This window comes from Urocitellus parryii, chromosome 7, assembly GCF_045843805.1.
Source record: "Urocitellus parryii isolate mUroPar1 chromosome 7, mUroPar1.hap1, whole genome shotgun sequence".
Classification (NCBI taxonomy): Eukaryota; Metazoa; Chordata; class Mammalia; order Rodentia; family Sciuridae; genus Urocitellus; species Urocitellus parryii.
Genome location: NC_135537.1, coordinates 75183097 through 75196330, shown reverse-complemented (window position 1 = coordinate 75196330; position 13234 = coordinate 75183097). Strand labels below are relative to the sequence as shown.

At 46.7% G+C, this 13234-nt stretch overlaps 1 protein-coding gene across 2 annotated transcripts in view; it reads left to right on the top strand.

Annotated features, from left to right (window-relative positions):
* Positions 1–13234, top strand: part of Rgs20 (regulator of G protein signaling 20) — a 97921-nt gene that overhangs the window by 22237 nt on the left and 62450 nt on the right. The window contains exons 2-3 of one of the 2 annotated variants that reach the window (XM_077801090.1): positions 4571–4830; positions 6352–6376. The exons of the other annotated variant lie outside the window; for it this stretch is intronic. Coding sequence (XP_077657216.1) covers positions 4571–4830; positions 6352–6376 — 285 coding nt within the window. The remainder of the gene's footprint in view (positions 1–4570; positions 4831–6351; positions 6377–13234) is intronic. 2 annotated transcript variants of the gene reach the window in all.

Here is a 13234-nt window from a genome sequence, read left to right as displayed (position 1 = left end):
CTATAAGAATACCAGTCATAGTGGAGTAAGGCCATCCTACTCTGGCATGACCTCCTTTTAACCAATTACATCTGCAACAACCCTGTTTTCCAGATAAGGTCATATTCAGAGGCACAAGGCAGTTAACATTTCAACATATAGGTTAGGAGAAGGTGCAAGTCAACTTACAACATAGGATGATAGCTGTGACTATGAGAAGACATTAGACTTGACTAATAAGTGTGAGAGTGAGTCAGGGATATACAAACATGAAGACTGTAGGAACAGAGGTTTGGGGAGGAAATCAAGGGTTTAGTTTTGAATATTGTCTTAGTCCATTTTCTGTCTCTATAACAAAAGTATCTGAGACCAGGTAATTTATAACATAAAGAATAGAGGTTTATTTAGCTCACAGTTCTGGAGGCTAAGAAGTCCAAGAATGTGGTGTGAATATCTACTTGGCATCTGGCAAAGGTCTTCTTGCTGCAGAGATCACCACATGGCAAGATAGAGCAAGTAATCCTGAGAGAGCTCACTTCTATAACACAGTCAGCCCAGAGATAACCCATCAAACCATTAATCCATAAATGAAGACAGAAGGCAAACATGGTGGTGCCTATAATCCCAATGGCTCCAGAGGCTGAGGCAGGAGGATCACAGGTTCAAAGCTAGCCTCAGCAACTTAGGGAGGCCCTAAGCAACTTATAACCTTTCTAAAAATAAAATATAAAAAGGGCTGGGGATGTGGCTTAGGGTTAAATGCCCCCCGGGGTTCAATCTCCTGTATAATAATAATAATAATAATAATAATATAATAATAAACCAAAAATGAAGACAGAAATTTCATGATCCAGTCACTTCCCAAAAGTCCTGTCTCTGAACACTGTTGCACTGGGGACCAGGTTTCTAACGTGAAATTTTGGGTCACATATTTAAACTATAGTAAATATACAAAATATTCACATAAAGCCTGATATCTTATCTTAAGCCTTCACTTGATTAGTGATGTTGATGGGGAATGCAGAGGGCCCAATTACCTCTGCAAGAACAGAGCAGAGCCTTCTGTTGCCTCTACTCAGGCTTACATGTCACCTAAGTAGCTCTCATGTCTAGTCCACTCCACTCTGGTCCCAGCCCCTCCTTCCTCATTGTGATTGCTTCCATTTTATAACATCTCTATGACCTCTCCACATAAACCTTAAGCATAAATACATTTTAAAAGTTATTAAAAGAATAGATGAAGTAAAAACTAATCATGAGCTGCAGAGATACTCTTTTTTACAGTTGTACTTTCACTAGGAACATTGAGATTATAAGTGAACCTTAATAGAAATATTTTATTAATAGTTTTGTTGTTCTCAAATTAGTAATTACTTGTGACTCTAATAACCATGTTCCATTTAGTTTATTTATTGCCACCTTCCAATCTGCATGATTTATGGTCACAACAGGCAAAGATTTGTTTTTGTAGTCTTCTATCACTGTCAGCTTGATTCTTAGATCCTGGTGAGAGAACTATGTCTCCAAATAACAGAAAATAAAAATATGCAATATAGCTAGATGACAGCAAGGGAGAAAATAGGTCATTCTATAGAATTAAATCTAATTTCAAATTCTGTCCTGATTTTTTAGCTCTAAAGGTGATCAGAACATTTTTATAAAGAAGTAGTTTGATTCTGCTGTGGGTGTTTACCTTGTGAAACGGTAGTATTCTGGTGTGAATGAAAATCTCCAATTTGCCTGTGAGAGAGGTGAGACATTTTTTATGTTAATTGGGGGGTGTCATGATTTTCTAGTTTGTACAAAGGCATTCTGGTGGCTCTTGAATCAGAGTACAATATTCCCTTAATCTTCTGGATTCCTATAGACCAATGCATTCAGGAGCACGATTTTCATGATTCCACTTTGTGGTTAATGTTACTGAAGCCCTCAGCCTGTCACTTAGAATATAGCCCCCAAAGCAGACAGAGCCAGCCCTTTGCAATGCAGTAAAGGGGAGACTGAAGGTCTTTCCTAGGATAATTTTCCTCAGATCAAATTTTGTGGTTACATTGTCACTTTGTGGCTCTATCTTTGCCAGAAGAGTCCAAGGAAGTGGATAGATTCCAGTACCCTACACCCATCATGCTTTACACCACCTCCAGTTAGAGAAGACTCCTGGCTCCACACCAGGTTTCCAGAGTTACCAGGCTGAGAGCCAGAATTGGCGGGAAGACCAGTCTAGGGAAGGGCAAATGATGCATGTCTCCAGAGAAGCTAAGGAGCCCAAACTTTATTTTTGTGGGGATCATTGAGACATTTATTCTGCCTGAACATTTCCACCACTTTCCTCACAAGGGTCTCTGTCTTAAAGCACAGGACCAAGCAAAATGCTTAATGAAGCATACAGGAGGAAGGGGCGTGCAAGTGACTTGGGAAGAAGGGTTGGGGCCAAGGAGAAAAGAGAAGGGTCAGGTTACAAGTTTTCACAAAGTCTTTTGAAAACATGCTCTGGAGACGGCCAAATTCTGGGACTCATGGAAGGCCCTTGAAGTTTTTCGGGCAATCTGATTTGGGTACCAGTTGTGGAATGTGCTGTCATCTTCTTTCAAGCTTTACCACAAGGGTTTGTTAGGAAGGTCGTAGGTTGGCAGGTCAGGCTGTAGTTCGCCAGGGACCTAAGCAGTACCCTCAATTTAACGTAGAGCTCTTTGGCCCAAGTGCCCGAAGCCGATAAGGCTCCAGAACTCAGCGAAGGGAAGACCCTGTGACTCTGGAGGTAGGAGCAGGTGCAGTGCTGACCCTCAGTCCCCAGAAGGTGCGGGTGGGGTGAGATTGCCGTCCACTTAGAATCAGCAGCCTGACATAGCCAAACGCGCTGGGCGCAGGTTAATCCCCCCACAACAATCCTCAATGGGGGGGGGGGTCTCTGACTTCCCCCGGGGCCAGATGACTCCCAGCAGCATTGTTCCTGGGCGCCAATGCGGCTCTCTGAGTTTTCCAAATCACCCATTTGCCTCTCTCAAGTGAGCTGTTGGCACTCCTCCAGAAGCCTCCCCAGCTCCCAGCTCCAGCTCCTGCCAGAAAGAGCGGGGGAGGGGAGCATGTGAATCGGGAGAATGAAAATTCTAAAAGAACGATTCCATTCTCCAGGAAAAGGTAGCGAGGGGAAGCCAAACAGTGTGAACTTAGTCGGAAATGCAAACCGAGCTCCACTGTCCCGGGCGCATACAAACGACCGAAAGACAAGTCAGCCAACGCATTCGGCGGCTTCCCAGAAAGGGCCTCATGAATGAGAATGGGTTGCTAGGTTTCCTCCCTCCCGACAATGCTTCCCACAAGACTTTCACCGCCAAAAGAAAACAGGCTGGGCCCGGTGACTGCACAGCGGGGGGGGGGGGGGGGGGGGGAACCGCGCGCCAAGCCCACGAGGCCGCCCGAGGCTGCTCCCGCCTTCAGGACCCTGGAGAGCGCCCGCCGCGCCCCTGGGACCCGAGCCCAGCAGTGCGCAGCGAGCTCCCCTACTACACTGTCACTTTTATTCGCTGCTTTCCGCCTCCACCTTCATTCTTCTTGGCAACCACCCCTCCTGGTTTTCACAGATTCAATTGTGGGGTTTTGTTGTTTTGCTTGCGGGAGGTGTTTGGATTGGCTGAGTTTGGTTCCGGTTTGTAAATACACTGAATGTTAGCACACCAAGATGCACTGAAAACGTCTCAAAGATGGGAGCCTGAATGAGGCAAGTGGTCTTCAATAAGCTCAGTTTCTTTACTTTATAAATGAAGTAGACGAACTCAAAGAATAAAGAATCATTCCCAGGGTTAGCCTTCAAGGCTGAGTCTAGAACCCTAGGCTCCTGACTTCTAAACTAATGATTTCCAAGAATCACTTTTTTTTTTTTTCACTTTCCAAGAGAGAAATAATGCTTTTTAACTTTATCGATTAGGTTTCCTAATCAACAAGTGGAAAATGTGTGTGTGTGTGGGGGGTGGAATCTGTGTTCCTGAGAATAAAATTAACAGAGTTGGGAAAGGGGGCCTATAGAGTGTGCATTTGCAGTAATACACCAACCTTGAATCTTGACTTACTCTATTATACTCAGCACATCCAAAGACAAATCAGCCAGTCCTTTCCCCACACAGCCTGAAGTAGACCTGGGATTCTGCAGCTCCTATCCAAGTATCCTCTAAACAACTATCCCAATGGAACCTGGTAGTCAAATCCAACTCTGTGCCTCTGGCAGATAGAATTCCAGTGAAAAAGGACAGTGGGACCTTCTACACATCACAGAACCACATTAAATGTGAACTCCTTGGGAATGTTAACATGAAGATTCTGATACTGTGGTTGGAATGAGGCCAGAGATTGTGCGTTTCTAAGGAGCTCATAGGTGTTGCCAACTTAGCTGGTCTACAGACCAGTGTCTTAAGTTACAAAGTTGAGGTTAGGGGGGCTAACTTGGGCCTTTCCTTTTTCTTTCATCGACTTTCTCTTGCACCCCCAAAGTACCCCCAAAGTATCCCACTGAGTGGCTGGACACAACAATAATAGTGTACTGGTGTTTTGTTTTGTTTTTCTCTCTCCCATTCCCGTCCCCTTCCCTTCCCACCACCGGTCCTGCACAGGTCTCAGACTCGCCCACTGCTCCGAAGCTGTTCAGCCTTCTTTCTAGCCCGTTCTTCAGCTTCGCGCGACTCTTCTCTCACCTTCTGCGGCGACCCCCTCCTGAGGGTCCCAGATGGCTTCCGGACTTCTTCCCTCCTCTTCCTGCCCTGCCGGCAGCCGGACCCTCACAGGGTCATCAGGAGCTGCCCTGGCGGCTCTTGCTCCTGCTTGGGGCATTGCTAGCATTGTCTGGCCGGCCCTCGGGAAGTCCCCAGCTGAAACTGACCTGCGGCAGTCTGGCTGGGCACAAAAAACCAAGCCGCCACAAAGCCTTGTAGGTTCAAACAGCAACTCTTTATTCCCCACCTCTCACCGGCACTGCACACACACTACTTGGGAACCCACTCCTTCCACCGGGCTCCGCCCTCCCCCTCTCCCCGAACCCCTGGGAGAACTGCAAGGAACTCCAAAGTAGGGAGCGCCTGGAGCCGCTCTATTCCCGGAGCTGGGTCCATATACAACTCAATCAATCCAGCATCACAGCAGTTATATACAGCTTAACTCAAAATCATCATCTCAATGGTTGGTTGGCATCACCTTTCAACCATTTCCTCTGGTAATATGCCAGGCGTCATTCTGACTCGGCTGTGGCTCTCAACACTGACCCACCACGTGTAGAAGCCCAAAGAGGACACCGGAGCCAGAGTTCACCCTTGCCGGTGAGTACTGTGGTCTACACCATACCCAATCTCCAAGCCTCACACGAGACTCCAGCCTCTCCCACTTTTCCTAACCTGGACTGACCCCCTCCACCCGGGACCAGCAGTGGAAGGATGCAAAGTCCCGGCAGTGCTGGACACTTTGGAGGAAAGGGCGCCCGCGAATCCCTGACTGTCCCCACCTTTTTCCAAGCCATTCATTTCATTTCCCCCTTAGAAGGGGGAGGGAGTCCTCGCCCTCTTTGGAAGCTGCTTTTCAAACTCTCAGCTTTAAGCTCTCCTCCCCCTCCTAGGAGCCTCCCGCAGACACGCCTCCGCTCGCTCCCCGCGCTCACTCTCCCACTCCCCTGCCCTCTCTGCAGGCAAGGGAGGAAATGACGTGATGTTATTTTTGTGTCAGGTCAGTTTCCAGCTTCAATGTAGCCCTCCAAGCTCCGGCTCGCGGGAGCACTGACCGAGCGGCTCGGTGGCGGCCCATTCCCGGGGATACACTGTGGGCTGCAAGGACACCCTGCGCTCGGCGCCCCCAGAGCTGGGTCCCCACTCCCCACGAACCCCGTAGTCCCTGGAGAGGGGAGTACGTAGGGGGGCTGCTGGCCGAGGGATTCAGCCAAATTCTGGGCCTGGGATTCGTTCTCCCTTTACTCCACCCTGCCGTGGGTCACCAAGTGCGGCCTCCAGGTCCTGGCTGGGTATGACAGGCCCCCCGTTTCTAGTGCGGGAGAACCGGACTCAGAGACTCTTCAGGGATGGGGCGGGGGCCAGGCTCTGAAGCACGGGGAAGCCGGGAGAAGGTAGGGGGCTGCCCTGCTGTGGCGGGGCAGTCCACCAGGGTGACTCTGGAGACGGAGCACTCCCTCGCCGGCGGCGCCGTCTCCCGGGCCAGCGCGCTCCTCCCTCTTCTCCACTTCATTCACCAGGTCACAGCACGCAGTCCCGCTCACTGGAGTCTCTCGCTCGGCCCCCGCACGCGGAGAGGAGGGCGTAAGAGGGGACATTTTGCAGACGCCCTCTACACTCGTCTAGCGTTTTCCCCACACTCTCAGTGTTTCCCAACCTGGGGCTGGAGGAAGGGAACTGAGGCCCGATCACGGGTCCCGCCCTGGTAGAGCCTGGAGTGGTGTCCCCAGCCCCCGTGGCGGGGAGGACGCCGCCGCCAGAGGGAGGCGTGACCTGGGATTGCCCAGCCGGGGGAGGAGGCGTGAGGGGGCGGGGAAGAGGCATTGCAGTGGAAGGAAGAGGGAGGGAGAAGAGGGCGCGCAGAGACCCGGAGCTGCAGGAAGGGGAAAGCGGAGGAAAGCCTTCGCGGGCGTAGTAAAGACAGCAGTCGGCTTTGTAATAAAGATCAGGAACACGCCGGACGCATGCGCACGGCCAAGGGAGGCGAGTCGCCGGGTGCTTCCCCTCCAACAACTCTGGTGGACGGTGGGATCGTGAGTACCCGGCTTCCTTCACCGTTTCCTTTTTCCTCTCACACTCGCCCGGAGGCCTGGGGCTGGGAAGTGGCAGAGGCCGGGCGGGGCGCGCACGCTCGGCGGGACCTGGGGCTCTTGTCGCCACGGTGGCGCGGGAGCTCGTGGGGATCGGTCCACACTTCCCAGGATCCAGCCTCCTTCGTTAGCCGGTGCCTGTGGCGGGTGGGGGGACTGGCTGAGGAGGTGTCGCTGTCTCAAGGGGGTTCACAGGCCACCACTATCAATATCTATTCGATCATTCGGAGCGTCGCGCGGTTTCATCTCTGTGGCCCCGGCTCTGCGACTGGGTGGGGGACGCGGGAGTCTGGCTCTTAAAGTCTAAAATGCATATTGACCATCCCAAGCACATTTGAGAAACTCCGGACCAGTAGAGAGGTCGGCATTCCGACTGGATGGGGAGACGGCTGTGGAGGGGGCCGGGCGCCCGAGGCGGGCAATTCGAGCGCAGGTGGGAAGGGAAAGGAGACACTCCCAGAATCTCAGTACCTTTCTTCGGAGAAATGCCATCTAGACAGCGGCGGGGAGCAGGGCCGGAAAGTGGGCGTCCGGCACCAGCACCCTGGAGGGGCCGGCTTGGTACCGGCTTTTACCGGGAGACTCTATTCACGCCCTAGAATACTTAAGGGGCAGAAGTGTCGTTTAAGGTGCGGGCGCCGCGGGGAATTTCTTTAAACAAACCCAGGTGGTTGATCTTCCGTACTCAGAGCTGCTCTAGGTAAGTTGGAACGAGTCTGGGCACCCTGGCTGCGGGAGAGGCTGGCTGCTAAGTGGGGAGGGGAGGTGGGCGGTGCAGAGGAGGGTCTGTGGCACAGCTGCCTTCCAGCGTTGAGGGACGGGGGTGGAACTGAGGCCTTAGGAAAGGGGGTCACAATGTGGGATGGCCCTTTTGGGGATCTATGAGCGCAGTGATTTCCCCACCCACTCCTACCCGGGAATGGGTAAGGGAGGGACCTTGGGAGAGGCGGCGCGCGGAGGTAGGAGTGGGCGTTTTAGGGAAGAGGTTTTTGTGCTCTAAGACTTTCCGCCAGGGGGAGGAGTAGGCGAGAGAAGGTGGGCGTTGGGAAGGGGTTGTCCACGATCTTTGCAACCTACCCACCCCACTTGCGCATTTAGAAGGGGCCTTGGGCGAAGAGGTGCGCAGGCACGGGGATAGGTCGTGAGCTTCCCGGGTTCGCCAGCATCCAAGGAAAGCCCAAGCGGCGGTCAGGGCCAGCAAGCGACACCAGCTGCAGGCAGGACGTGGCTGTGAAGAGTGTCTGGGGCCAGGCTAGGGGGATCCCGAAGGAAGCATCTGCTGCCCTCGCAGAGGACAGCATAGAGAAGTGAATGTAGTAGTACAGGTTTTCTGTCCTTAAGGAGGAGAAAGCTAGAGGGAAAAAAATCTCTTTCCTGTTCAGAATTTGGCACAGGCCAATCACTCCACGTGAATTCCCCATGCCATACCACCCTAGACGTTCGGCTGGGGTTCATGAGTTGTGGTAACTGCAGTCAGTGCCCTTAGTGCTGGAGCGACCCTCTAGACCAAAGGCTAGCAAAAGCAGTCCATTGTTTACCAGGTGCTCTGAATCGCCTTGGTAAAGTGTGGGGCGCTGGAAGCTCATCAATCAGCATCAATCAGCATCAATCACCAGTCACCCTCCTTTGGTCAGTGTCCATCCTCCTGGGCACAGGAGGCAGGGCCCTGGCTTGTCTTCATTTTACTTTTGGTGGTTCCAGACCATGGAGTTAACCAAAAAAATGTCCAAGTTAACCCAGGAGTCTGACTTCCTTCCCAGACTTGGCAGGGACATTTGTAACGGAATGACTCAGTCTGTAAGTTCTTTGACACAATCATAATTTGCAGTTTACTAGTTTTTTATTTTTTTAATAAAAAATTATTACTTAATTTTTTTGCACAAAATCTAAATTTCTATTGGGTCCCATCTTGTTTATCTTCTATTTATGAAGCAGTATCTTTTGTATTGGGTATCAGTAACACATAATACAGGGATTATTGCCTAATAGGTAATATTGCCTGGAATCTATAAACCACGGCTAAAATCCCAACCTAGATTTGTGACCTTAGACACACATCTAGACACAACCTCTCTGTGCTTTAGTTTTATCATCTGTAAAATGTGGATAAGTAAAAATCCTATCTCATGGGGTAATTGCTTCACTCAGTTAAGCTCTTAAGCCTGGCACATACAAAGTGGGATTTCTTATTACAATTAAATTGGTGCTAAATGGGCTAAGTGGACTTCAAAATATAAAAATATCAGAAGAAAAATTCATTTTTTGTATGCTGTAAAGAGTACACAATAATATAGGCATCCATCATTAAAATCAGGAAAACAGTAAATGTGTGATATCAATCTCAATATGAATATGATGCAGTTTCATATCATCTGGATCCTTTAATTTCAAATAATTATGAGGTATTTACATTCAACTTTCAAACAGCATTCTAAGAAAATTCTTTCTAACCCTCAAAAGAGTTCACTTTGTAAGACATTCATTTTTAAAAAAACACATCATCAGGATATTTACAGAAAATCCAGTATCTTCATTGAATTACTTCAATGAGTTTATTTTATTTCAAAATAAAAAACTTCATTGAGTTTTTTTTATTTTATTTTAATATTTTGGTACCAGGGACACTAAACCACTGAGCCACAGCCCTTTTTCTTTTTTATTTGGAGACAGAGTCTTGCTAAGTTGATTAGGGCCTTGCTAAGTTGCTGGGGCTGGCCTTGAACTTATGACCCTCAAGTTGCTGAGTCCATTTTATTTAAGAGATTCTAGAAACTTACTTAGAAATTAGAAGGGCTAACTTCTCTGAGATCACTGTAAACATTCTACCCACAATACGCATATCAAAAATTTAGAATGATGACATCAGATTACGTTTTTTCCCCCCTACCTCTTTTATTGTACAGATGAGGAAACATCCAGAAGGGTTATAAGGCTATTTAGGGGCCGAAACAGAATTATATCCAACTCCCTTCCCAAGGCTCTTATACACCACACTGATGATTTCTTGTATATCACAGATTCGTGAAACTATCACAAATAGGAAACCAGAAAGTTTACCTAAGGAAAACAATGTGCAAGCATGTGTTACCTCCAACACCATGAAAGACCACCAGTGATGGCATGGCTACTGTTGTCCCAAGGCTTTGTCAGGGTCGTTCCTATTGTAAGACGAGACCACATGACTTCCCTCCAGTAAGCTAACATCATTGATCAAGCTAGAGGTGGAGCCAGCTTTAGATTTTAAGGCTCCACCTTAAAAGGGTATACATTCAGGGGCATATTCTTTTCATCCCTTGAAGCAGTTTTATTTTGAAAATCATTTTTGAATTTTTCTCAAATTCTTAAAATCTCCTTTCTGACAGCTTTGAAGATATTGTCTCTCTACTTTTTAGGAGAAGATGTCAAAATTATTCAAGAGATTTTATTCTTCCAGATTTTGTGGACTAGCAAGAGAAAATGAGGGGAATTTTTTTTTTTTTTTGTCATTTGTTTGTTTAATGGTAATGGGGATTGGACCTAGGAGTGCTTAATCACTGAGCCACATCCCTAGCCTCCCCCCTTTTTTAAAAATTTTATCTTTTATTTTGAGACAGGTTCTCACTAAGTTGCTTAGGGCCTTGCTCAGTTGCTGAGGCTGGCTTTGAACTTGGGATCCTCCTGCCTCAGCCTCCTAAGTTGCTGGTACTACAGGTATCTGTTGCCGTCCCCTGCAGAGCTGTCTTGTTTTAATGCAATAGCCCAGTTAGTGGTTTTAGTTCAGGTACCTGAATATAAATTTCTAAAATCCCATTGTTCATTCATTTCTGCCTGGAACAGTCTAATGACATCCACCTTCCTTGTACTATGTAGACAGTGATTTAAAGGTCTAGCTCTTGCATAACTGGTTTAGGGATTCTATGGCAGAATCTTTCAGGTGAGCAGCTTGTCTTATATAATATTAGGAATAGTTCATTTTCCAGGGAAGGTACTTCTAGGAATGGTGCTTATGTCCTTGAGGAAGGAAACCATAGTTCTCTCCAATGTGTGAATTGAATATCTTACCCTTGACTTTATGTCTCAGTATAACTACCACATGTTCTTCTTAGACAGAAATGCAGTGCATTAAGCAGGGAGTGACTTTCTAGCATGCTCCCAAGCCAGTTCAGCAGAACTGAGTTTTGAAATCACATGTGTCAATCAGGTCCCAATATGATTATAATATGAATCACTGTCCAAATGGGAATATTTCAGATTGGTTTTCAGTGCACCACCAGGTGACTCATAATGTGAGCTTCTATTCAAATAAGTAGAGTGTCAGTCAGCAACTAATAGGGTTCACTCTGAGTCACAGCTTAGCATTCAGTACAATAAGTGTGAGTGAGTCACTGACTACCACAAGCACCATCTGAGATAGTCCCTGAATGCTACCTTGAGCTGCTAGGAGCTTAAGAGTTTAGATGATGCTGCGGGGCGTGAGTCAGTTCGTAGTACAATCTGATGGGCTCTTGTAAAGGCCATTCACAATAAAGTTTGATGCAACTGAGTGCTGAAGATATTATTACATGATTAGGAATTCAGAGAATAGATTACCTTGATTCTAATATGGCTATTTGCATGGGGGAATCATTTGTAAAAAATGAATACTATGCTCAATTGCCCAGCAGTTATATTTCACATGAATTATTTCCAGAGTTATTAAATCCAGTTGACCTTTATGGTTTCTAGTTATTAGTTTCACTCTATTGTAAAATCCAATTTGAGTCTATTTGCCCACAAGTTTGTGCTGCAGCTCTAAGGCTAGTAGTACTTGGCACTGCTTCTTCATCTTCTTCTCCTCCTCCTATGTGTGTTTGTGAGTTTTCTAACTCTGAGTTACATCCTCGGGCCTTTTAGATTTCTTAATATTTGTAAAAGTCTCATTAATAATTAGGGTGGCACACACTTGTAATTCCAGCAACTCAGGAGGCTGAGGCAGGAAGCTTGCAAGTTCAAGGCCAACCTTAGCAACTTAGTGAGGACCTATGCAAATTAATGAAACCCTGTCTCAAAAGAAAAAAGAAAAAGAACTGGGGATGTAACTCAGTGGTAAAGTACCCCTGGGCTAAATCCTCAGTACCCCCCCCCCAAAAAAAAGTAATAAGTCCCTTTTAAACTATACTTAAAAGTAAAATAAATGCTGTATCAAAAATATGATTTAAAAAAGAAGTTATTATTCTTGGAAACAAGATTGGACTGCTGTTCGAAGGTACATGTATATTTTTCTCTATTCATCTTCCTATGGTTCCAAGAGAATCCCAGATGTATTGGTTCTGACATATACTCTTATTGTATTTTTAAAAATATTTTTTTCTAGAGATAACTTGAATACTAATTCGTATATCTCTTGCTCTGTAGAAAAGTAGAGATACTTTGCATTTAATTGAAACTTTCATAAAGTCCTTCTGACTTATTGTAATTCTTGGCAAGTTCAGGTTATTAGGACACATTGATAAATTAGACTTTTTTTTTTTTGTACCAGGGATTGAACCCAGGGATACTTAACCACTGAGCCAGATCTCCAGCCTTTTAAAAATATTTTATTTAGAGACAGGGTCTTACTGAGTTGCTTAGGGCATCACTAAATTGCTGAGGCTGGCTTTGAACTCGTGATCCCCTGCCTCAGCCTCCTGAGCTGCCAGAATTATCGGCACATGCCACCGTGCCCAGCAATAAATTAGACTTTTTAAAATTGAAGCAAAGTTTCTATAAAAGTGTTATATTTCACTGAGGAACCATGAGGTACTTTGGTGAGATTCATTGCTTTGGATTGTATTTACTTGCGTTATAAATAATGTGTAGACATCATTTTTGTTCGTTTGTTTGTTTGGCATCAGGGATTGAACCTAAGGGTGCTAACAATTGAGCCACATCCCTAGCCCTTTTTATTTTCTGTTTTGAGACAGGGTCTCACTAGGTTGCTTACAGCCTCATTAGGTTACTGAGACTGGCTTCAAACCTGTGATCCTCCTGCCTCAGCCTCCTACGCCACTGGGAAGGTGTCCACATCTTAAGAATACATCTTAATAAACTTTACATGAGTGTACTGCCATCTGAGCACCATGGAGTTCAGGGTTCTCGACACCAGCATTATTGATATATCAGGTTAATTAACTCTTTTTGTGAGAGTCTGATCCACATGTTGCAGGATGTTTAGCAGACTCCTGATCTCCTACTGGGTGCCAGTAGTACCCCTCCCTAAATGGCAATCAAAAAAATATATCTAGAGATTGCCAGCTGTTTCCCAGGGGCAATTATTCCTCATAACTGATCTAGATCGAGATACAGAATATTTCAGCCTCCTTCACTCTAGGAGACCCCACCTTGCTTCCTCCCAGTCATTACCCCCACACGTGACCACTTTTATAACCTCTCTTATCATATATCAGTCATACCTGGTTTTGAACTGCATATGTATTATATAGTACAGAATCTTTGTATCTGGTA